The sequence below is a fragment of the Mus musculus genome, chromosome 4 (genome assembly GCF_000001635.26).
Source record: "Mus musculus strain C57BL/6J chromosome 4, GRCm38.p6 C57BL/6J".
Classification (NCBI taxonomy): Eukaryota; Metazoa; Chordata; class Mammalia; order Rodentia; family Muridae; genus Mus; species Mus musculus.
Genome location: NC_000070.6, coordinates 113594143 through 113619701, shown reverse-complemented (window position 1 = coordinate 113619701; position 25559 = coordinate 113594143). Strand labels below are relative to the sequence as shown.

The 25559-nt window shown below is 38.9% G+C and overlaps 1 protein-coding gene across 2 annotated transcripts in view; it reads left to right on the top strand.

Annotated features, from left to right (window-relative positions):
* Skint5 (selection and upkeep of intraepithelial T cells 5) overlaps positions 1–25559 on the top strand; it is a 521613-nt gene that overhangs the window by 379802 nt on the left and 116252 nt on the right. For both annotated transcript variants that reach the window (NM_001167878.1, NM_001167876.1), the window contains exons 39-40: positions 5562–5624; positions 21949–22011. In NM_001167878.1, the coding sequence (NP_001161350.1) occupies positions 5562–5624; positions 21949–22011 (126 nt within the window). The remainder of the gene's footprint in view (positions 1–5561; positions 5625–21948; positions 22012–25559) is intronic.

The window sequence follows — 25559 nt, the reverse complement described above, 5'->3', positions numbered from 1 at the left end:
AAAGACTTTTTAAAGTTTAATGAAAATGAAGCCACAACATACCCAAACCTATGGCACACAATGAAAGCATTTCTAATAGGGAAACTCATAGCTCTGAGTGCCTCCAAGAAGAAACTGCAGAAAGCACACCCTAGCAGCTTGACAACACATCTAAAAGTTCTAGAAAAAAGGAAGCAAATTCACTCAAGAGGAATAGATGGCAGGAAATAATCAAACTCAGGGATGAAATCAACCAAGTGGAAACAAGAAGAACTATTCAAAGAATTAACCAAACGAGGAGTTGGTTCTTTGAGAAAATCAACAAGATAGATAAACCCTTACTAGAGGGCACAGGGACAAAATCCTAATTAACAAAATCAGAAATGAAAAGGGAGACATAACAACAGATCCTGAAGAAATCCAAAACACCATCAAATCCTTCTACAAAAGGCTATACTCCACAAAACTGGAAAACCTGGACGAAATGGACAAATTTCTACACAGGTACCAGGTACCAAAGTTAAATCAGGATCAAGTTAATGATCTAAACAGTCCCATATCCCCTAAAGAAATAGAAGCAGTTATTAATAGTCTCCCAGCCAAAAAAAGCCCAGGACCAGACGGGTTTAGTGCGGAGTTCTATCAGACCTTCAAAGAAGCTCTAATTCCAGTTCTGCAGAAACTATTTCACAAAATAGAAGTAGAAGGTACTCTACCCAACTCATTTTATGAAGCCACAATTACTCTGATACCTAAACCACATAAAGATCCAACAAAGATAGAGAATGTCAGACCAATTTCTTTTATAAATATCGATGCAAATATACTCAATAAAATTCTCGCTAACCGAATCCAAAAACACATTAAAACAATCATCCAACCTGACCAAGTATGTTTTATTCCAGGGATGCAGGGATGGTTTAATATACGAAAATTCATCAAAGTAATCCATTATATAAACAAACTCAAAGACAAAAACCACATGATCATCTCATTAGATGCAGAAAAAGCATTTGACAAGATCCAACACCCATTCATGATAAAAGTCTTGGAAAGATCAGGAATTCAAGGACCATACCTAAACATGATAAAAGCAATCTACAACATACCAATAGCCAACATCAAAGTAAATGTTGAGAAGCTGGAAGCAATCCCACTAAAATCAGGGACTAGACAAGGCTGCCCACTTTTTCCCTACCTCTTCAACATAGTACTTGAACTATTAGCCAGAGCAATTCGACAATAAAAGGAGATCAAGGGGATACAAATTGGAAAAGAGGAAGTCAAAATATCACTTTTTGCAGAAGATATGATAGTATATATAAGTGATCCTAAAAATTCCACCGGAGAACTCCTAAACCTGATAAATAGCTTCAGTGAAGTAGCTGGATATAAAATTAACTCAAACAAGTCAATGGCCTTTCTCTACACAAAGAATAAACAGGCTGAGAAAGAAATTAGGGAAATAACACGCTTCTCAATAGTCACAAATATATAAAATATCGTGGCATGACTCTAACTAAGGAAGTGAAATATCTGTGTGATAAAATATTCAAGTCTCTGAAGAAAGAAATTAAAGAAAATCTCAGAAGATGGAAAGATCTCCCATGCTCATGGATTGGCAGGATCAACATTGTAAAAATGGCTATCTTGCCTAAAGCAATCTACAGATTCAATGCAATCCCCATCAAAATTCCAACTCAATTTTTCAACGAATTAAAAAGAACAATCTGCAAATTCATCTGGAATAACAAAAAACCTAGGTTAGCAAACACTCTTCTGAATGATAAAAGAACCTCTGGTGTAATCACCATGCCTGACCTAAAGCTTTACTACAAAGCAATTGTGATAAAAACTGCATGGTACTGGTATACTGACAGACAAGAAGACTAATGGAATAGAATTGAAGACCCAGAAATGAACCCATACACATATGGTCACTTGATCTTCGACAAGGGAGCTAAAACCATCCAGTAGATGAAAGACAGCATTTTCAATAGATGGTGCTGGCACAACTGGTTGTTATCATGTAGAAGAATGTGAATCGATTCATAACTATCTCCTTGTACTAAGATCAAATCTAAGTGGATCAAGGAACTTCACATAAAACCAGAGACACTGAAACTAATAGAGGAGAAAGTGCGGAAAAGCCTTAAAGATATGGGCACAGGGGAAAAATTCCTTAATAGAACAGCAATGGCTTGTGCTGTAAGATCAAGAATTGACAAATGGGACCTCATGAAACTAGAAAGCTTCTGCAAGGCAAAAGACACCGTCAATAAGACAAAAAGACCACAAAAAGATTGGGAAAGGATCTTTACCTATCCTAAATCAGATAGGGGACTAATATCCAGCATAGATAAAGAACTCAAGAAGGTGGTCTTTAGAAAATCAAATAACCCCATTAAAAAATGGAGCTCAGAACTAAACAAAGAATTCTCACCTGAAGAATACCAAATGGCAGAGAAGCACCTGAAAAAATCTTCAACATCCTTAATCATCAGGGAAATGCAAATCAAAACAACCCTGAGATTCCACCTCACACAAGTCAGAATGGCTAAGATAAAAAATTCAGGTGACAGCAGATGCTGCGAGGATTTGGAGAAAGAGGAACACTCCTCCATTGTTGGTGGGATTTCAGGCTTGTACAACCACTCTGGAAATCAGTCTGGCGGTTCCTCAGAAAATTGGACATAGTACTACCGGAGCATCCAGCAATACCTCTCCTGGGCATATATCCAGAAGATGTTCCAACCAATAAGAAGGACACATGCTCCACTATGTTCATAGCAGCCTTATTTATAATAGCCAGAAGCCGGAAAGAACCCAGAAGTCCCTTAACAGAGGAATGGATACAGAAAATGTGGTACATTTACACAGTGGAGTACTACTCAGCTATTAAAAAGAATGAATTTATGAAATTCCTAGCCAAATGGATGGACCTGGAGGGCATCATACTAAGTGAGGTAGCACATTCACAAAGGAACTCACACAATATGTACTCACAGATAAGTGGATATTAGCCCAAAACCTAGGATACACAAGATATAAGATACAATTTGCTAAACACATGAAACTCAAGCAGAATGAAGACTGAAGTGTGGACACTATGCCCCTCCTTAGAATTGGGAACAAAACACCCATGGAAGGAGTTACAGAGACAAATTTTTTAGCCGAGATGAAAGGATGGACAATCTAGAGACTGCCATATCCAGGGTTCCACCCCATAATCAGCTTCCAAATGCTGACACCATTGCATACACTAGCAAGATTTTCTTGAAAGGACATCGATGTAGCTGTCTCTTGTGAGACTATGTAGGGGCCTAGCAAACACAGAAGTGGATGCTCAAAGTCAGCTATTGGATGGATCACAGGGCTCCCAATATAGGAGCTAGAGAAAGTATTCAAGGAGCTAAAGGGATCTGCAAACCTATAGGTGGAACTTCATTATGAAATAACCAGTTCCCCGGAGTTCTTGACTCTAGCTGCATATGTATCAAAAATGGCCTAGTCAGCCATCACTGGAAAGAGAGGCCCATTGGACATGCAAAATATTTATGCCCCAGTACAGGGGAACGCCAGGGCCAAATAAATGGGAATGGGTGGGTAGGGAAGTGGGGGGATTGTATGGGGGACTTTTGGGATAGCATTGGAAATGTAATTGAGGAAAATATGTAATAAAATATTAAAAAATAATAATGGTACATCGATTGTGGCTGTGAAGGTCAATAGTTTTGCTGAGACACATTCTATGATGTGACCTTTGATAGGTAGAAAAGGCATTGGCAGATATGAATGACTTATACTTTTATGTAGGTTGAGTTATTAAATCTTAGTGAAATAAAGATGGGATATACAGTGGACCTATTACCTAGGATTCTCAAGATATAAGGTACAATTTGCTAAACACATGAAACTCAAGAAGAATGAAGACTGAAGTGTGGACACTATCCCCCTCCTTAGAATTGGGAGCAAAACACCCATGGAAGGAGTTACAGAGACAAAGTTTGGAGCTGAGATGAAAGGATGGACCATGTAGAGACTGCCATATCCAGGGATCCACCCCATAATCAGCATCCAAACGCTGACACCATTGCATACCCTAGAAAGATTTTATTGAAAGGACCCAGATGTAGCTATCTCTTGTGAGACTATGCCGGAGCCTAGCAAACACAGAAGTGGATGCTCACAGTCAGCTATTGGATGGATCACAGGGCTCCCAATGGAAGAGCTAGAGAAAGAACCCAAGGAGCTAAAGGGATCTGCAACCCTATAGGTGGAACAACATTATGAACCAACCAGTACCCCGGAGCTCTTGACTCTAGCTGCATATGTATCAAAAGATGGCCTAATCGGCCATCACTGGAAAGAGAGGCCCATTGGACACGCAAACTTTGTATGCCCCAGTACAGGGGAACGCCAGGGCCAAAAAGGGGGAGTGGGTGGGTAGGGGAGTGGGGGTGGGTGGGTATGGGGGACGTTTGGTATAGCATTGGTAATGTAAATGAGCTAAATACCTAATAAAAAATGGAAAAAAAAGGGGGGGGGTCTGCTCAATTCATCCAAAGATGAATGTGACAGCTAGCATTCAATGGACAATTTCAATTAAATATCAAATTATTAGTTATCAGGCAGGAATAGTGATCCATAAGGCATAACCAAGATACTCAGAGAGCAGTTGTTATAGCAAGGACAATTCTGACATGCTGAAATTGAAAGAACAATGTGGCTTTGCAGCATTAAGTTTCCTGGGAAAAGCTTCAGGAGCAAAGAAAATTCCTACCTTATTTACCAAGATTATACAAGCTTTGTAGAATCCTTCACTGATTACAACCTTATATTGGTTTCAGTTGTAAACCTAGTCATATGAGAACCAGATGTACGGCAGGTTTTATCAGGGACCTTGGTGTTTAAAATGTGAATATCTCATGTCAAACAAGTGTTTCAACCAATAAAGTTCACGGTAACACTCATGGAGTAGTGGAGAGAGATAAAACTGTTTTGGTTCTGATATGTAACATGCCAATTTGCTAGGTCGCCCTATACCTACAGATCACCAGTGTGTGGATGTTTAGTGATTCAGTTGCAGGAAACAGGATCTTATGCAAAGTTACTGTGAACAGGCCACTCTATTCCTCTGGTTATAAAACATCTGTTCTGTTACTTTTTTGTGGGTAATTTTAACATATGGAAAACAATTTTGTAAATTTCAACTCTGTTGGCAATATTAGTCCTAGGTATAAATCATAAAGAAAGCCTCTTATTCTGAGTGTGTTTGACGGAGTGTTCATTTGATAAAGGATGAATTGCTATTGGAACAGTGAGTATATTTCCAAGAGTAGCATAACTTGACTTTTCCTGCCATCAGAAAATGAAATGGGGACGTATCTGGAGACTAGACATTGAAAAGTACAGGCCATTTGCCTCTTGTCAGCAATAAGTTCATAACGTTATACAAGTCTAAAGCATGCTACTTCTGGCAGTGCTACTCTAGACTTGGCAAAACATAAATATCTTACTCTATTCTACCAAATTTAATGATATAAAAATAACTAATGTTATTTTTTGTCTTTTCACCATAGAGACAAAAGATTTGCTGTTGGAAAGAATTCAGTCACTCCTTCAAAGTTCGTGTGTTCAAAAAGGTAACATCATTGAATATATCAAAAGAGAAATTAAATCTTTGGTCACTGAAAACCTAGAGATACAGTGTCATGGTAATAGTGAATTGCCCAGCTCCTATTGTAAACCTTGCTCTAGGGCAAAACTATTCTAGGAGAAACAGGAATATTTGGAAATACAAAAAAAAAGTGTTAATTTTCAGTTGTTTCAGATCAGAGTCCAAAATTAAAATTGCAAGTAAGTGGTACTGAGATAAGATCCATGGTGGAAAGAGCAGTATATATAATTATGATTTCAGAGAAATCTTAAATCTCAGAATGTTCTCCTTGAAGGGTTTATCCTCACTTCATAGGAAGTGGTACATTACAACATATTAAAAAAATAAAGTTATACGTATTTAAATATATGGGAATAGCACAAAAATGCTAAAGTTTTGGCCTTATGTAGATGGCTTTCCCATAAGTTTCTAGAAAAGCTATCTTTTACAACAGTGGGTAGCATGGTAGATATTACTGTGGTTCAACAGATAGTCAGTGTTGAAATTTAGGGTGATATTGTGGATGATTAGGTGAAAGATGTTGATGTATCACATGAAAAGCAACCCCAAATTTTACCCATTGTTCAATCACAAGAGAGTTTCCAAGTTTAAGGAGAACTTGATATTGAAATGCCAAGACCTTTAGTCTTATAATGGTTACTTCATCAGGCTTTGTCGATATATATGTTAGGAGCTTGACCATCTGGTACAGGTGCAACTACAGGCAAAAGATACAGGAATCTGCCAAACTATGGACATTCCCTGCATTTGTTATTTTTTTAGAAAAGGCGAAATCTATAAATGATAACAGATTTTAGAGTTGGGGATTTTACAGTTCAACAAATATGACCATTAGAACCATGGGATTACTTTCCTTTCTTTATTACCTGAGTACTTGATAATAATTTATTTAAAAACTTGCTTTTTAAAACTACATTTTGTACTGAGAAAGACACAGAAAATTTTGCTTTATTGTAACTACTCACCCATAAACAGATATCGGGGGAAGTTCTTCTACAGGGAATGTTAAATATGCCACCTCTCTGTCAACATTTGTGCAGGACAAGACTTTATGAAATAACCATAGGACATAATTTGTAGATATATTCTCCAATCAATTAATTTTATTACATGGATGGTGTTTTGTTGGCGGCTTCTGATCGAAATACTTCAGAGAAAATCTTTAAGGAATCACAAACCACTCCAGTAGGCTGGATGTGAAAGTTTGATCTAACTCAATCTTAAATGACCATGAAGAAGACTATGTTTGATGTCTGTGAGCAGAGGAGTAGAAATGTGTACTTGAGCATTTGGTATGGAAGCATTGTCGTGTTTATCTTAGCTATAAATAATAGAATTTTAATTTTTAGGGCATAAGGTGAACGCAAAAGAAAATTAGTATTTTAACTGATATAATGCCTAACTAGAGATATGGTTTTACTCTTTATGGATAAGAGTGTTTACATAGACTGTTTACAATGTTTTAATAGGTGTTTATATAATCTCAAATATAATGGTAATTAGATTCTTTCTGTGAATATCAATAGTTTTGCTGAGACCCATTCTATGATGTGACCTTTGATAGATAGAAAAGGCTTTAGTAGATATGAATGACTGACTTTTTTATGTGGGTTGAGTTCTTAAAAACTTAGTGAAATAAAGATGGGATATACAGTGGACCAAGTAGAAAAAGGGGTCTGCTCTATTCACCCAAAGATGAATGTGACAGCTGGCATTCAGTGGACATTTTCACTAAAATATCAAATTCTATGTATCAGGCAGGAATAGTGATCCATAAAGCAGAACTAGTGGAATCAAGATACTCAGAGAGCAGTTGTTACATCAAGGGTAATACTCTGCTGTGCTGATTCAGACCCACTTTACCATACTTAAATGGAAAGAACAATGTGCCCTTCAGGTCACCACCAACTCTGAGCCACCTTGGGCAAGATCTCAGTCGATGGTCCCATGGTCCCCAGAGGAATCTCCATGCCATAGGTGCCCTATCATGCCCAGGAGGTTAGTTTTATTGGTGAGAGAAACAAAACATCTGTTCCAAACCAATTGTGGTGGGTCTGTGAAAGCAGGAACAAGGACACAGGAGCCCTTCATGACCAGTGGCTGGGGTTCCTTCTGGTCCGTACTGCTAGAAGTTTTGGTTTTGAACACACTAGAAAGACCTATGGTTGCCTGAAGAGACACAATTTCCAGGCACTTTAACTTGCTCAGGATCGTAGGATTCTAAGATCCCAGGGTACCAGGAGCTTAGTCACACAAAGATCTCATGGTCTCAGAGGAAGCTTGACTGCCAAGAACTCTGCCAAACCCAGAATCTCAGGTTCACAGGAGCCCACAATCAAAGGATCACAGAGAAAGCTGGATTCTGAGGAGTACTGAATTAATGGGATGAAATGAAGGACAAGCTCCAATCAGATATATTGAGGGCAGCAAGCACTTGAGATAATCAGACGTTATGAGACAAGCATAAGAACAGAAGCGACAGAAAGAAAGGTCACTTGGCATAATCAAAACCAAACACCCCCTTCGTGGCACGTCCTGGTTAAACCATCACACCAGAAAAGCATGATATGGTTCTAAAGTCACTTCTCATGATGATGATGGAGGACTTTAAATAGGAAGTAAGTAACTCCCTTACAGAAATACAGAATAACTCATTCAATCAGGTAAAAGAATTGAACAAAAGCATCCAGGGTATAAAAATGGAAGTAGAAACAATAAAGAAATCACAAAGGGATGCAACTCTGAAGATAGAAATCCTAGGAAAGAAATCAGGAAGTGTAGATGTGAGCATCAGCAACAGAATACAAGAGATGGAAGAGAGAATCTCAGGTGCAGATGATTACATAGAAAACATGGACAGAAAAAATCAAAGAAAATGCAAAATCCAAAGTGATCCTAAATTAAAACATTAAGGAAATCCAGGACACAATGAGAAGACCAAACCTAAGGATTATAGGTATAGATGAGAATGAAGACTTTCAACTAAAATGCCAGTAAATATCTTCAACAAAATTATAGGAGAAAACTTTCGCAACTAAAGAAAGAGATGCCCATGAACATACAAGAAACCTACAGAACTCCAAATAGACTGGACCAGAAAAGAAATTCCTCCTGATACATAATAATCAGAACAATAAATGCACTAAATAAAGAAAGAATATGAAAAGCAGAAAGGGAAAAATGTCAAGTTACATATAAAGGCAGACCTATCAGAATTACGATAGATTTCTCACCAGAGTCTATGAAAGCCAGAAGATCCTATATAAATGTTATACAGACCCGAAGATAACACAAATGCCAGGCAAGCCTACTATACCCAACAAAACTCTCAATTACCATGGATGGAGAAAACAAACTATTCCATGAGAAAAGCAATTTTTCACAATATTTTTCCAAGAATATAGCCCTTAAAATGATAATCAATGGAAAAATCCAACACAAGGAGAGAAATGATGCCCTAGAAAAAGCAAGAAAGTAATCCTTCAATAAAACTAAAAGAAGATAGTCACAATAACAGAATCCCAACTCTAACAAAAAAATAACAGGAATTACAATTGCTTTTCCTTAATATCTGCTAATATAGGTGGAATCAATTTACCAATAAAAAACATAGATTAACAGACTGGCTACATAAACAGGACCCAACATTTTGCTGCATACAGGAAACCCACCTCAGAAACAAAGATAGACTCTACCTCAGAGTAAGAGGCTGGAAAACAATTTTCCAAGCAAATGTTCCTAAGAAACAAGCTGAAGTAGTCATTCTAATAACAAATAAAATTGAATTCTGACACAAAGTTATCAAAAAAAGGCAAGGAGGGGCACTACATACTCATCAAAGTTAATATCTACCAAGATGAACTCTCAATTATGAATATCTATGCTCCAAATGCAAGAGCATCCAAATTCATTAAAGAAACCTTAGTAAAGCTCAAAGCACACACTGTACCACACACAATAATAGCTGGGGACTTTAACACCCCACTGTCTTCAATGGACAGATCCCAGAAACAGAAACTAAACTAAGACACAGTGAAACTAACAAAAGCTATGAAACAAATGGATTTAACCGATATCTGCAGAACATTTTATCCTAAAACAAAAGGATATACCTTATTCTCAGCCCCTCATGATACCTTCTACAAACTTGAACATAAAATTGGTCACAAAAGAGGCCTCAACAGATACAAAAATATTGAAATTATCCCATGCATCCTATCAGATCACTATGGACTAAGGCTGATCTTCAATAACAATATAAATAATAGACAGCCAACATTCATTTAGAAGCTGAACAACATTCTACTCAATGATAACTTGTTCAAGGAAGAAATAAAGTAAGAAATTAAAGACTTTAGAGGTTAATAAAAATGAAGCCACCACATACCCAAACTTATGGGACACAATGAAAGCAGCCCTAAGAGTAAAACTCATAGTGCTGAGTGCCTGCAAAAAGAAATTAGAGAGAGTACACACTAGAAGCTTCACAGTACACCTAAAAACTGTAGAGCAAAATGAAGCAAATTCACCACAGAGAAGTAGAAGGCAGGAAATAAACTCAGGCCTGAAATCCATTAAGTAGAAACAAAAATAACTATACAGAGAATGAACCAAACCAGGAGCTGCTTCTTGGATAAAATCAACAAGATTGATATACCCTGAGCCACACTAATTAGAGGGCAAAGGCACAGTATCCTAATTAACAAATTCAGAAATGAAAAGGAGACATAACAACAGAACCAGAGGAAATCCAAAGCATCATCAAAACCCTACTAGAAAAGACTATACTCAACAAAACTGGAGAACCTAGATGAAATGGACAGTTTTCTATACATACATCAGGTGCGAAAATTAAATCAGGATCAGATTAATGATCTAAACAGCCGTATATTGCCTAAAAAATAGAAGCAGTCATTAATAGTCTCCAAAACAAAAAAAGCCTAGGACCAGATGGGTTTAGTGCAGAGTTCTATCAGACCTTCAGGAAGACCTAATTCTAATTCTCCTCAAATTATTTCACAAGATAGAAACAGAAGATGCTCTACTCATTTCATTCTATGAAGCAACAAATATTCTGATAACTAAACCACATAAAGACCTAACAAAATAAGAGAATTTCAGACAAATTTCCCTTATGAATATCAACGCAAAAACACTCAGTAAAATTCTCACAAACTGAATCCAAAAACAAATCAAAGTGATCATCCATCATGACCAAGTATGCTTCATTCCAGGGAAGCCAGGGTGGTTTAATATATGAAAATCAATCAATGTAATCCATTATATAAACAAACTCAAAGACAAAAAACACATGTTTATCTCATTAGAAGTTGAGAAAGCATTTGACAAAATCCAACACCCATTTATGATAAAAGCCTTGGAAAGATCAGGAATTCAAGGCCCATACCTAAGCATAATAAAAGCAATATACAGCAAACCAGTAGCCAACCTCAAACTAAATGGAGAGAAGCTGGAAACAATTCCACTAAAATCAGGGACTAGACAAAGATGCCCATTTTCTCCCTACCAATTCAATATAGTATTTGAAGTCCTAGCCAGAGCAATTGAAAACAAAAAGAGATCAAGGAAATACAAATTGGAAAGGAAGAAGTCAAAATATCACTATTTGCAGATGATATGATAGTATATATAAGTGACCCTAAAAATTCCACAAGAGAACTCCTAAACTTGATAAACAGCTTCAGTGCAGTAGCTAAAATGATCTCAAACAAATCAGTGGTCCTTCTCTACACAATAGGTAAACAGGCTGAGAAAGAAATTAGGGAAACAACACCCTTCACAATAGTCAGAAATCTTATAAAATTCCATGGTGTGACTCTAACTAAGGAAGTGAAAGATCTGTATGATTAGAACTTAATTTCTCTGAAGAAAGAAATCAAAAATCTTAGAAGGTGGAAAGAAATCCCATGTTCATGGATTGGCAGGATTAATATAGTAAAATTGGCTATCTTGCTGACAACAATTTGCAGATTCAATGCAATCCTCATCAAAATTCCAACTCAATTCTTCACAGAGTTAGAAAGGGCAATTTGCAAATTCACCTGGAATAAAAAAAAATGAGGATAGCAAAAACTATTGTCAACAACAGAAGAAACTCTGGTGGAATCACCATGCCTGACCTCAAGCAGTACTACAGAGCAATTGTGATAAAAACTGCATGGTACAGGTAAAAAAAGAACTGACAGGTAGATAAATGGAATAGAATTGAAGACCCAGAAATGATCCCACACACCTATGTTTACTTGATCTTAGACAAAGGAGCTAAAACCATCCAGTGGAAAAAAAGACAGCATTTTCAACAAATTATGTTGGCTTAACTTGGCAGTTACCATGTAGAAGAATGGGAATTGATCCAATCTTATCCCCTTGTACAAAGTGCAAGTCTAAGTTGGTCAAGGAACTCCACATAAAATCAGAGACACTGAAACTTATAAAGGATAAAGTGGGGAAACCTTGAAGATATGGGCACAGGGGAAAAAATCCTGAACAGAACAGCAATGGCTTGTGCTTTAAGATCGAGAATCAACAGATGGGACCTCATAAGATTGCAAAGCTTCTGTAAGGCAAAAGACATTGCCAATAAGACAAAAAGGCCGCCAGTAGATTGGGAAAGGATCTTTACCAATCCTAAATCAGATAAGGAACTAATATCCAATATATACAAAGGACTCAAGAAGCTGGACTTCATAAAATCAAATAACCCTATTAAATATGGGGTACAGAGCTAAACAAACAATTCTCAACTGAGTAATACTTAATGGCTGTGAAGTATTTAACAAAATGTTCAACATCCTTAGTAATCAGGGAAATGCAAATCAAAACAGCCCTGAGATTCCAGGTCACACCAGTCATAATGGCTAAGATCAAAAATTCAGGTGAAAGCAGCTGTAAGGAGGATGTTTATAAAGAGGAACACTCCTCCATTGCTGGTGAGATTGCCAGCTGGTACAATCACTCTGGAAATAATTTTGGCAGTTCCTCAGAAAATTGGACATAGTAATCCCGGAAGATCCAGCAATACTTCTCCTTGGCATATATCCAGAAAATGTTTCAACTTATAATAAGGACACTGCTTCACAATGGTTATAGCAGCCTAATTCATAGTAGCCATAAGCTGGAAAGTACCCAGATGTCCCTCAACAGAAAAATAGATGCAGAATATGTGGTATATTTACACATTGGTGTACTACTCAGCTATTAAAAACAATGAATTTATGAAATTCTCAGGCAAATGGATGGAAGTGGAGGTTATCATCTCGAGTGAGGTAAGCCTATCACAAAAGTACACACATGTTATGCACTCACTGATAAGTGGATATTAGCCCAGAAACTTAGAATACACAAGATAAAATTTGCAAAACACATGAAACTCAAGAAGAAGGAAGACCTAAGTGTGAATACTTTGTTCCTTCTTAGAATGGGGAACAAAATACACATGGAAGGAGTTAATGAGACAAAGTTCAGAGCAGAGCCTAAAGGAATGACCAACCAGAGACTGCACCACTTGGGCATCCATCCCATAAACAACCACCAAACCCAGGCACTAGGCAGATGCCAACAAGATCCTACTGACAGGAGCCTGATATAGCAGTTTCCTGTGAGGCTCTTTCAGTGCCTGGCAAATATAGAAGTGGATGCTCACAGTCATCCATTAGACGGAGCACAAGGTCTCCTATGAAGGAGCCAGAGAAAGTACCCAGGAAGCTGAAGGGGTCTGAAGCCCCATAAGAGGAACACCAATATGAATTAACCAGTACCCCCAGAGTTGTAAGGGAAAAGCCAATTTGGAACTTGAAAGAAAACACACACCCCTTCTGGTCCGACCAGCACCAGGGTAGCTAGGGTGCAGAGTCGGCTGACACCCGCCAGATACCCACAACACCCGCCACGGGAACTTAAGACTTCTGGTGAGTGGAACACAGTTCTGCTCCAATCCAATCATGCAGGACCTGAGACTGCATTAATTAGGGAAACAGAAAATGCGGCCTGAGTAGGGGCACATGTCCCTTCCAGTCCGACCAGCACCAGGGTAGCTAGGGCGCAGAGTTGGCTGACACCTGCCAGCTACCCACAACACACGCCAGGAGATCTTAAGACTTCAGGTGATCTGTCCACCCTCCTGGCCAGAGGACAGGTCTCTGCCCAGGAGCCCTTTGCCTCAAGATCAGCAGGAGCCATCTTGGTTCTGGGACTCCACTGAACTTAGTCTGCACAGGTGAGAGTGTGCACCACAGAAGCTGATAGCTTCTGCGACAGGCGGGTGCCACAGAGCTACTGAGGCAGCACCCTTTTCGGGCCCAAGACATCTGGCAAACTTCCTGGCCAGAGGACAGGTGTCCATCTGGCCTGGGAGGCTTTTGCCTCTAGATTGGTGGTAGCCATCTTGGTTCCAGGACTCCACCAAACATAGTCTGCACAGGTAAGAGTGTGCACCACAAAAGCTGACAGCTTCTGTGACACACCAAAGCAACACAGCTTCTGGGAAAGGTCCTGTTTTGGGTCTTCATCTTTGGCCAGGAGGAGGTCCAAACACAAGATATCTGTGCACCTTCCCTGTAAGAGGAGAGCTTGCCTGCAGAGAGTGCTCTGACCACTGAAACTCAGAGGAGAGAGCCTGTCTACCAGGTCTGCTGATAGAAGCTAACAGAATCACCAGAAGAACAATCTCTAAACAGAGACAACTATAACAACTGACTCCAGAGATTACCAGATGGCGAAAGGTAAACGTAATAATCTTACTAACAGAAACCAAGACCACTCACCATCATCAGAACCCAGCACTCCCACTTTGCCCAATCCAGGGAACCCCAACACACCGGAAAAACTAGAGCCGGATCTAAAAGCATATCTCATGATGATGGTAGAGGACATCAAGAAGGACTTTAATAACACACTTATAGAAATACAAGAGAACACTGCTAAACAGGTAGAAGACATTAAAGAGGAAGCACAAAAATCCCTTAAAGAATTGCAGGAGAACACTGCTAAACAGGTAGAAGACATTAAAGAGGAAGCACAAAAAACCTTTAAAGAATTGCAGGAAAACCAGACAAAACAAGTGATGGAATTGAATAAAACCATCCAAGACCTAAAAAGGGAAGTAGACACAATAAAGAAAACCCAAATTGAGGCAACGCTGGAGATAGAAACCCTAGGAAAGAAATCTGGAACCATAGATGCGAGCATCAGCAACAGAATACAAGAGATAGAAGAGAGAGTCTCAGGGGCAGAAGACTCCATAGAGAACATCGGCACAACAATCAAAGGAAATACAAATTCCAAAAAAGATCCTAAGTCAAAATATCCAGGAAATCCAGGACACAAGGAGAAGCCAAAACATACAGATAATAGGAGTAAATGAGAATGAAGATTTTCAACTCAAAGGACCGGCAAATATCTTCAACAAAATTATAGAAGAAAACTTCCCAAACCTAAAGAAAGAGATTCCCATGAACATTCAGGAAGCCTATAGAACTCCAAATAGACTGGACCAGAAAAGAAATTCCTCCCGACACATAATAATCAGAACAACAAATGCATTAAATAAAGATAGAATACTAAAAGCAGTAAAGGAAAAAGGTCAAGTAACATATAAAGGCAAGCCTATCAGAATTACACCAGACTTTTCACCAGAGACTATGAAAGCCAGAAGGGCCTGGACAGATGTTATACAAAAACTAAGAGAACACAAATTTCCATGACAAAACCAAATTCACACATTATCTTTCCACGAATCCAGCCCTTCAAAGGATAATAACAGAAAAAAAAATACAAGGGTGGAAACCACGTCCTAGAAATAGCAAGAAGATAATCCCTCAACAAAGCTAAAAGAAGACAGCCACAAGAACAGAATGCCAACTCTAACAACAAAAATAAAAGGAAGCAACAATTACTTTTCCTTAATATTTCTTAATATCAATGGACTCAACTCCCCAATAAAAAGACATAGACTAACAGACTGGCTACACAAACAGGACCCAACATTTTGCTGCTTATAGGAAACTCATCTCAGAGAAAAAGATAGACACTGCCTCAGAATGAAAGGCTGGGAAACATTTTTCCAAGCAAATGGTAGGAAGAAACAAGCTGGAGTAGTCATCCTAATATCTAATAAAATTGACTTCCAACCCAAAGTCATCAAAAAAGACAAGGAAGGGCACTTCATACTCATCAAAGATAAAATCCTCCAAGAAGAACTATCAATTCTGAATATCTATGCTCCAAATACAAGAGCAGCCACATTCATTAAAGATACTTTAGTAAAGCTCAAAGCACACATTGCACCTCACACAATAATAGTGGGAGACTTCAACACATCACTTTTACCAATGGACAGATCATGGAAACAGAAACTAAACAGGGACAGAGTGAAACTAACAGAGGTTATGAAACAAATGGTTCTGACAGATATCTACAGAACATTTTATCCTAAAACAAAAGGATATACCTTCTTCTCAGCACCTCACAGTACCTTCTCCAAAACTGACCACATAATTGGTCACAAAACAAGCCTCAACATATACAAAAATATTGAAATTGTCCCATGCATCCTCTCAGATCACCATGGACTAAGGCTGATCTTCAATAACTAAATAAACAATAGAAAGCCAACACATATGTGGAAACTAAACAACACTCTTCTCAATGATACCTTGGTCAAGGAAGGAATAAGGAAAGAAATTAAGGACTTTTTGGAGTTTAATGAAAATGAAGCGACAACATACCCAAAGTTATGGGACACAATGAAAGCATTTCTAAGTGGAAAACCCATAGCTCTGAATGCCTCCAAAAAGAAACTAGAGAGAGCACACATTAGCAGCTTGACAACACAACTAAAAGCTCTGGAACAAAAGGAAACAAATTCACCCAAGAGGAGTAGACAGCAGGAAATAATCAAACTCAGGGGTGAAATATACCAAGTGGAAACAAGAAGAACTGTTCAAAGAATCAACCAATCGAGGAGCTGGTTCCTTGAGAAAATCAACAAGATAGATAAACCCTTATCCAGACACACTAGAGGGCACAGGGAAAGTATTCTAATTGACAAAATCAGAAATGAAAAGGCAGACATAACAACAGATCCTGAAGAAATCCAAAACACCATCAGATCCTTCTACAAAAGGCTATATTCAACAAAACTGGAAAACCTGGATGAATAGGACAAGTTCCTAGACAGATACCAGGTACCAAAGTTAAATCAGGATCAGGTTAATGATCTGAACAGTCCCATATCCCCTAAAGAAATAGAATCAGTCATTAATAGTCTTCCTACCAAAAAAAAGACAAGGACCAGGTGGGTTTAATGCAGAGTTCTATCAGACCTTCAAAGAAGATCTAATTCCAGTTCTTCACAAATTATTCCACAACATAGAAACAGAAGGTAGTCTACCCAACTCATTCTATGAAGCCACAATTACTCTGATACCTAAACCACAGAAAGACCCAACAAAGATAGAGAGCTTCAGACCAATTTCCCTTATGAATATCAATGCAAAAATCCTCAATAAAGTTCTCGCTAACCGAATCCAAGAACACATCAAAACAATCATCAATCCTGACCAAGTAGGTTTCATCCCAGGGATGCAAGGATGGTTCAATATATGGAAATCCATCAATGTAATGCAGTATAAAAACAAACTCAAAGACAAAAACCACATGATCATCTCATTAGATGTTGAGAAAGCATTTGACAATATCCATAACCCATTTATGATAAAAGTCTTGGAAAAATCAGGAATTCAAGGCCCATACCTAATCATGATAAAAGCAGTCGACAGCAAACCAGTAGCCAACATCAAAGTAAGTGGTGAGAAGGTGGAAGAAATCCCACTAAAATCAGGGACTAGACAAGGCTGTCCACTCTCTCCCTACCTATTCAACATTGTACTTGAAGACCTATCTAGAGCAATTAGACAACAAAAGGAGATCAAGGGGATAAAAATTGGAAAAGATGAAGTCAAAATATCACTTTTTGCAGATGATATGATAGTATATATAAGTGACCCTAAAAATTCCACCAGAGAACTCCTAAGCCAAATAAACAGCTTCAATGAAGTAGCTGGCTATAAAATTAACTCAAGCAAGTCAATGGCCTTTCTGTACACAAAGGATAAACAGACTGAGAAAGAAATTAGGGAAACAACACCCTTCTCAATAGTTACAAACAATATAAAATATCTTGGCGTGACTCTAACTAAGGAAGAGAAAGATCTGTATGACAAGAACTTCAAGTCTCTGAAGAAAGATATTAAAGGAGATCTCAGAAGATGGAAAGATCTCCCATGCTCATGGATTGGCAGGATCAACATTGTAAAAATGGGTAACTTGCCAAAAGCAATAAACAGATTCAATGCAATCCCCATCAAAATTCCAACTCAATTCTTCAAGGAATTAGAAAGGACAATCTGCCAATTCATCTGTAACATCAAAAAACCTAGGATAGCAAAAACTCTTCTCAACGGTAAAAGAACCTCTGGTGGAATCACCATGCCTGACCTAAAGCTGTACTACAAAGCAATTGTGATTAAAAACTGCAGTGTACTGGTATAACGACAGACAAGTAGACCAATGGAACAGAATCGAAGTCCCTGATAAAAACCCACACACCTATGGTCACTTGATCCTTGACAAGGGAGCAAAAACCATCCAGTGGAAAAAAGACAGCATCTTCAACAAATGGTGCTGGCACAACTGGTGGTTATCATGTAGAAGAATGCGAATTGATCCATTCCTATCTCCTTGTACTAAGGTCAAATCTAAGTGGATTAATGAACTTCACATAAAACCAGAGACACTGAAACTTATAGAGGAGAAAGTGGGGAAAAGCCTTGAAGATATCAGCACAGGGGAAAAATTCCTGAACAGAACAGCAATGGCTTGTGCTGTAAGATCAAGAATCGATAAATGGGACCTCATAAAGTTGCAAAGCTTCTGCAAGGCAAAAGACACCGTCAATAAGACAAAAAGACAACCAACAGATTGGGAAAGGATCTTTACCTATCCTAAATCAGATAGGAGAATAATATACAATATATATAAAGAACTCAAGAAGGTGGACTCCAGATAACCAAATAACCCCATTAAAAAATGGGGCTCAGAACTGAACAAAGAATTCTCACCTGAGGAATACCGAATGGCAGAAAAGCACCTGAAAAATTGTTCAACATCCTTAATCATCAGGGAAATGCAACTCAAAACAACCCTGTGATTCCACCTCACACCAGTCAGAATAGCTAAGATCAAAAATTCAGGTGACAGCAGATGCTGGCGAAAATGTGGAGAAAGAGGAACACTCCTCCACTGTTGGTGGGAATGCAAACTTGTACAACTACTCTGGAAATCAGTTTGGCGGTTCCTCAGAAAATTAGACATAATACTACCAGAGGATCCAGCAATACCTCTCCTGGGCATATATCCAGAAGATGTTCCAATTGGTAAGAAGGACACTTGCTCCACTGTGTTCATAGCAGCCTTATTTATAATAGCCAGAAGCTGGAAAGAACCCAGATGCCCCTCAACAGAGGAATGGAAAAAGAAAATGCGGTACATTTATACAATGGAGTACTACTCAGGTATTAAAAGGAATGAATTTATGAAATTCTTAGGCAAATGGATGGACCTGGAGGGCATCATCCTGAGTGAGGTAACACAATCACAAAGGAACTCACACAATATGCACCCACTGATAAGTGGATATTAGCCCAAAAACTTAGGATACCCAAGATATAAGAATCACTTTGTTAAATGCATGAAACTCAAGAAGAACAAAGACCAAAGTGTGGACACTGTTCCCCTTCTTAGAATTGTGAACAAAACACCCATGGAAAGAGTTACAGAGATAAAGTTTGGAGCTGTGAAGAAAGGATGGACCATCTAAAGACTGCCATATCCAGGGATCCATCCCATAATTAGAGTCCAATCGCTGACACCATTGCATACACTAGCAAGATTTTGCAGAAAGGACCCTGATATAGCTGTCTCTTGTGAGACAATGCCAGGGCCTAGCAAACACAGAAGTGGATGCTCACAGTCAGCTATTGGATGGATCACAGGGCCCCCAATGGAGGAGCTAGAGAAAGTACCCAAGTAGCTAAAGGGATCTGCAACCCTATAGGTGGAACAACATTATGAACTAACCAGTACCCCAGAGCTCTTGAGTCTAGCTGCATATGTATCAAAAGATGGCCTAGTCTTTCATCACTGGAAAGAGAGGCCCATTGGACAAACAAACTTTATATGCTCCAGTACAGTAGGACACCAGGGCCAAAGAGTGGGAGTATGTGGGTAGGGGAGTGGGGGGTGAGTGTATTGGGGACTTTTTGGATAGCATTGGAAATGTAAATGAGGAAAATACCTAATTAAAAAAAAAAGATCAAGTGACCATAAAAAAAAAAAAAAAAAAAAAAAAACACATGGTCGAACTTGTGGCTCTTGGTATATATGTAGCAGATGATGGCCTAGTTGATCATCAATGGTAGGAGAGGAGCTTGGTCCTGTGTCTGCTCTATGCCCCGTATAGGGGCATGTCAGGACCAGGAATGTGAGTGGGTGGATTGGGGAGCAGGGAGAGTGGGTAGGGGCTAGGTGTTTTCCAGAGGAAAAACAAGGAAAGGGGTTAACATTTCAAATGTAAATAAAGAAATTATCTAATAATAGTATAAAAACGTCTAGCATACTTAAAATATGCCAGTAGGTGAAAACATGTTCACTTTCCATAGGTCGAAAGGCTTATGATATCAATACTACCCAAGGCCATTTACAGATATATTGAAGTATCCAGCAAAGACTCACTGAAACCTCTTTTGTGGGATTAGGAAAACTTATCTTAAAAAAGAGTCAACTTCAAGTCAATTTATCTGGGCAAATTAATATTTGCTAGAATAATCAATCAACGTGACACTGGCATCAAGATAGGCATATTGAACAATGGAGTGAGATAAAGGCTCAGGAATCAACACTCGAGTGTGTGATCAAATGGTTTCCAATAGAAATGCTATGACAATTGAATGAAGAAGTGGGATCTTAACAAATTCAATGCTAACAAAGTAACAACATGAATGAAAGATACAAAGCTGTAAAGTCCTCAGGAGATAGCTAGAACAAAATCTTCATGACTTCAGATGTGATGATGAATTCTCGGAAATGGTACCATATCCAAAGACAGCAAATTTTTTTTCCAAAGATCTATCAAAGTATTCGATATTAACTTATTTATTTACAAAAAAAGAAAGAGAGAGAGAGAGAGAGAGAGAGAGAGAGAGAGAGAGAGAGAGAGAGAGAGAGAGAGAGAGGAAGAAAGGAAGGAAGGAAGGAAGGAAGGAAGGAAGGAAGGAAGGAAGGAAGGAAGGAAGGAAGGAAGGAAGGAAGGAATGAATGAAGGAAGAAAAAACAGTGTGGCTTTGCAGCTTTAAGTTTTTAAGGAAAAGCTTTAGGAGCAAAGAAAATTTCTACCTTATTTATAAAGATTATACAGGATTTGTAGAAGCCTTCATTGATTATAACCTTATATTGGTTTCAGTTGTAAATCTAATCATATGAGAACAAGATGCAGGGTAAGTTTTAATAGGGACCTTGATGTTTGAAAATGTGAATATCTTATGACAAGCATTTTTTTCAACCAATAAAGTTCACCGTAACACTTATGGATTAGTGGAGAGAGATAAAACTGTTTTGGTTCTGATAGGTAACATGCCAATTTGCTAGATCATCCTGTACCTACATATCACCAGTGTGTAAATGATTAGTGATTCAGTTGCAGGAAGCAGGATCTTATACAAAGTTATTGTGAACAGGCCACTCTATGTATCTGGTCATAAAACATCTGGTACTTTTATTTTGGGGAATTTCAACATGTGTAACACAATTTTGAAAATTTCAACTCTATCGGCAATATTATTCCTAGGTATAAATCATAAAGAAAGTCTCCACTTCTGAGTGTTTTTGAGGGAGTGTTCATTTGATGAGGGAAGGGTTACTATTGGAACGATGAGTGTAGTTCCAAGAGAGGCACACCTTGTCTTTTCCTGCCATCAGAAAATTAAATGGGGACATATCTGGAGACTAGACAGTGAAAAGTACAGGGCATTTTCCTCTTGTCAGCTAGAAATTAATAAGCAGGCAGAAGTACCTCCATGAAATTATACAAATCTAAAGCATGCTACTGCGGGCAGTGCTGCTCTAGATTTGGCAAAACATAAATATCTTACTCTAACCTACCAAATTCAATGATATAAAAATAACTAATTGAATTTATTTGTCTTTTTCCATAGAGACAAAAGATTTGTTGTTGGAAAAAATTCAGTTGATTCTTCAAAATTCCACTGTGCATCAAGGTATCATCATTGAAGATATCATAAGCAAAATTAAAACTTTGGTCTCTGAAAAACAAGAGATACAGTAAAATGAAATTAGTGAAATTGCCCAGCTGCTACTATATATCTTGTTCTTGCAAAGCTACTATCATATAAACAAATGGAGTATTTGAAAGTGCAAGAAAGTGTGTTAATTTTCAGTTTTTAAAGATCAGAGTCCAAAACTAAAATTGCAAGTGAATGGTATTGAAATGGGAGGCATACTGGAAATAGGAGCTTATGTAACTCTGTTTTACAGAAATCTTTTGATTAAGTAAGTAATATTTTTACACTCCATATTTTATTCAACCACACCCCATTCACCCTCAGACTGTTCCACATCCCATACCTCCACGCCACCCCATTGTCTCTACATGGATGTTCCCAATCCATATGCCAACTAACCTCTAAACAGCCTGGTGCCTCCAGTCTCTGGATGCTTTGGTTCTTCATCTCTGAATGAACAAAAACAGAGCAGTCATCTACTGTATGTGTATTTGGGGCCTCATATCAGCAGGTGTATTCTTTCTTTTTGTTGGTCCAGTGTTTGAGAGATTATGGGGGTCCAGATTAATCAAGGGTAATCCAGTCCTCCTACAGGATCAGCCTTACCCTTACCCTTTTACAGCTTTCCCTAATTCAACAAAAGGGGACACCTGCTTCTGTCCATTGGTTGGGTACAAATATCTGCATCTGACTATTTCACATGCTTGTTGGGTGTTGGACTATGAAAGGCAGCCTGTTCCCTGGTTGAACTGGGTTTAGACCCCGGAGACCCAACAGATAACTTTGTAAGGAAGGGAAGTAAGTGTGCCATGCTCCCAGAAAGCATGCTCCTGACAGAAGGCACCAGCTCCATAATTATGTGGCCATCAGTCACCAAGGGCAGTGCCCTAAGGTCCTGGTATTGTCTGGAGGCCACGTCCACAGTTACCTGTCAACAGCAACGTATGCCTCTCCCATATTTACCTTGAAACAGCCAGGTAGGCCTGACCCTCTCTAAAAGGTGCTGCTTGCCCCCTCCTCCCTCTCTTACTCTCTTTCTCTTACTCTCTTATACTTACACTTTTATTATTGCTGTTTTGCATCCCTCTTTAGCATTCCCTTCCCCATCTGTCTATGTGTCCATGCTGGCTTCTACTTCCCTACTTTCTGCTTCTTTCTGCATTTCTACAATAAATGCCTTAAAACCAAGGACTCACTTTTTTTTTAATTAGGTATTTTCCTTATTTACGTTTCCAATGGTATCCCAAATGTCCCCCATACTCTCCCCCCTACTCCCCTACCCACCCACTCCCACTTTTTGGCCCTGGTGTCCCACTGTACTGGGGCATATAAAGTTTGCATGTCCACTGGGCCTCTCTTTCCAGTGATGAAAGACAAGGCCATCTTTTGATACATATGCAGCTGACTCAAGAGCTCTGGGGTACTGGTTAGTTCATAATGTTGTTCCACCTATAGGGTTGCAGATCCCTTTAGCTACTTGGGTACTTTCTCTAGCTCCTCCATTGGGGGCCCTGTGATCCATTCAATAGCTGACTGTGAGCATCCATTTCTGTGTTTGCTAGGCCCTGGCATTGTCTCACAAGAGACAGCTATATCAGGGTCCTTTCTGCAAAATCTTGCTAGTGTATGCAATGCTGTCAGGTTTTGGAGACTGATTATGGGATGGATCCCTTGATATGGCAAGAGATCTGTTGTCCTAGAGCAGTGGAGCAGGTCTTTCTCTAAAGAGCTGTGATTATAACCTCCAACAAAAGGGATCACTGCATCCCCAGACATGGACTCCACCAAGGCTTGCAGCCCACAGAGCAAGCTAATGTCTATCCTCCCCACAGTAATCAGCCAGAGCCCTCTATCTGTCCGTTTCCTTCAGCTCTGGGCTAGAGCCAGCCCCAGGGGCCCACACACCATTCTCAACTCTTCCAGGACATCCAGCAGCATCTGTGATACCCAAGAGAGTGAACCTATCCTCCTTGGCCTCTGTGCAAGCCTGGGGACCTGGAGCTAATTTCAGCAGTTCTGCAGGGAACTCAAATTGCTCCTCTACACACACAATATTGAGGTCCTATGGCTGCTACCAGCTTGAATCCTGCCCGGGAGATGTATGGGATGTGCCCAGTCAAGATTCCTAAGGACTGCTTCACCCTGTAGCCCAGCACTAGGCCAGATACAGGACCCCATTTTTAAACCCCATTGGGTCTTCTGGGTTATGGTCATGCTAGTTTCCTTTTTGTGAGTGCTCCATAGCCTCAGTAAGAGTTTCAGGCCTCCCTTTGAGCTGGATCCCACTTTGGGTCTGTCTCTGGAACTTCTTTTCTCCAGGTTCATCCCTGTAATTTCCATCCCTGTAATTCTCTCAGACAGGAACAAAAATTGGTTAGAGTTTTGACTGTGGGATGGATGCAGTCTTCCTCATATACTGCCCTACCTTACTGCTGGTGATGGGCTCCATAAGTTCCCTCTTCCTACTGCCAGACCTTTCATATAAGGACCCTCCATTTGATTCCTGAGTGTCTTTCATCTCCTAGGGTTATGGTGCATCCATGAGGGTCCCTCTGACCCCATATCCTATGAGGTTGCCTGCTTCCATACTTTCTGCTGGCCCTCGGGTCTTCAGTCTTTTTCCCTCATCTAAATCAATCACATGTTCCCTCACCACACACTCTCTCCTTGTCTCTCCTGTCCACTTTCCCACCCAGGTTCCACCAAATCTTAGAAATCAGAATGGCTCCTTTAAAAGGTTTATATTCAGTTCATAGGAAGAGGTAAGTTATCAGAGATAAAAAAGTATATTAGGAGTTGCATGTGTGAGAGCAAAAGGGAAAATGTGAACATTGCTGTCTTATTTGAATGACTTGACTAAATTTATGGGAAAGTGATTTTTTACAACAATAAGGCACATGGCTAATATTATTTTGATTCAAGACATAGTCATTGATGAAATTTAGGGTGATACTGTGGATCTAATGGGGGGTGATGTTGATATATAACATGGAATGTAACCCCAGGGTTTCCTAATTCTTCAATCACAAGAAATAACAGGAAGAGTGTTTTCAAATTAAAGGAGGAGCCATGCCAGAAATGCTAAGAGCTCTTCTCTGATAATGGTTACATCACCAGGCTTTATGGAAAAGTCAATAGCACTTGAAAAAATAAATATGACAGGAGGTTGACCCACAGGAACAAGTACAGGTAGAGTAAAAATATATAGTGGACTCTGCCAAACACTGGACATCCCATGCATTTCTTTTTTTTTTTTTTAAATAAAAAAGGAAAAACAGAAAATGGTAATAGGTTTTAGAGGTAAGAATAGATAATTCAATGAATATGAGGATTTCAGCCATGGAATTCCTCTACAAACTATATTGCCTAATACTTGGTAACAATAATGAAAACAACTGCTTTTCTACTACCCTTTGTTTTGAGAAAGACAAAGAAAATTTTGCTCTATTGTACATAATTACCACATAAATATACACCAGAGGAAAGGTCTTCTATGGGGAACATTAAAGAGTCAAACTCTATTA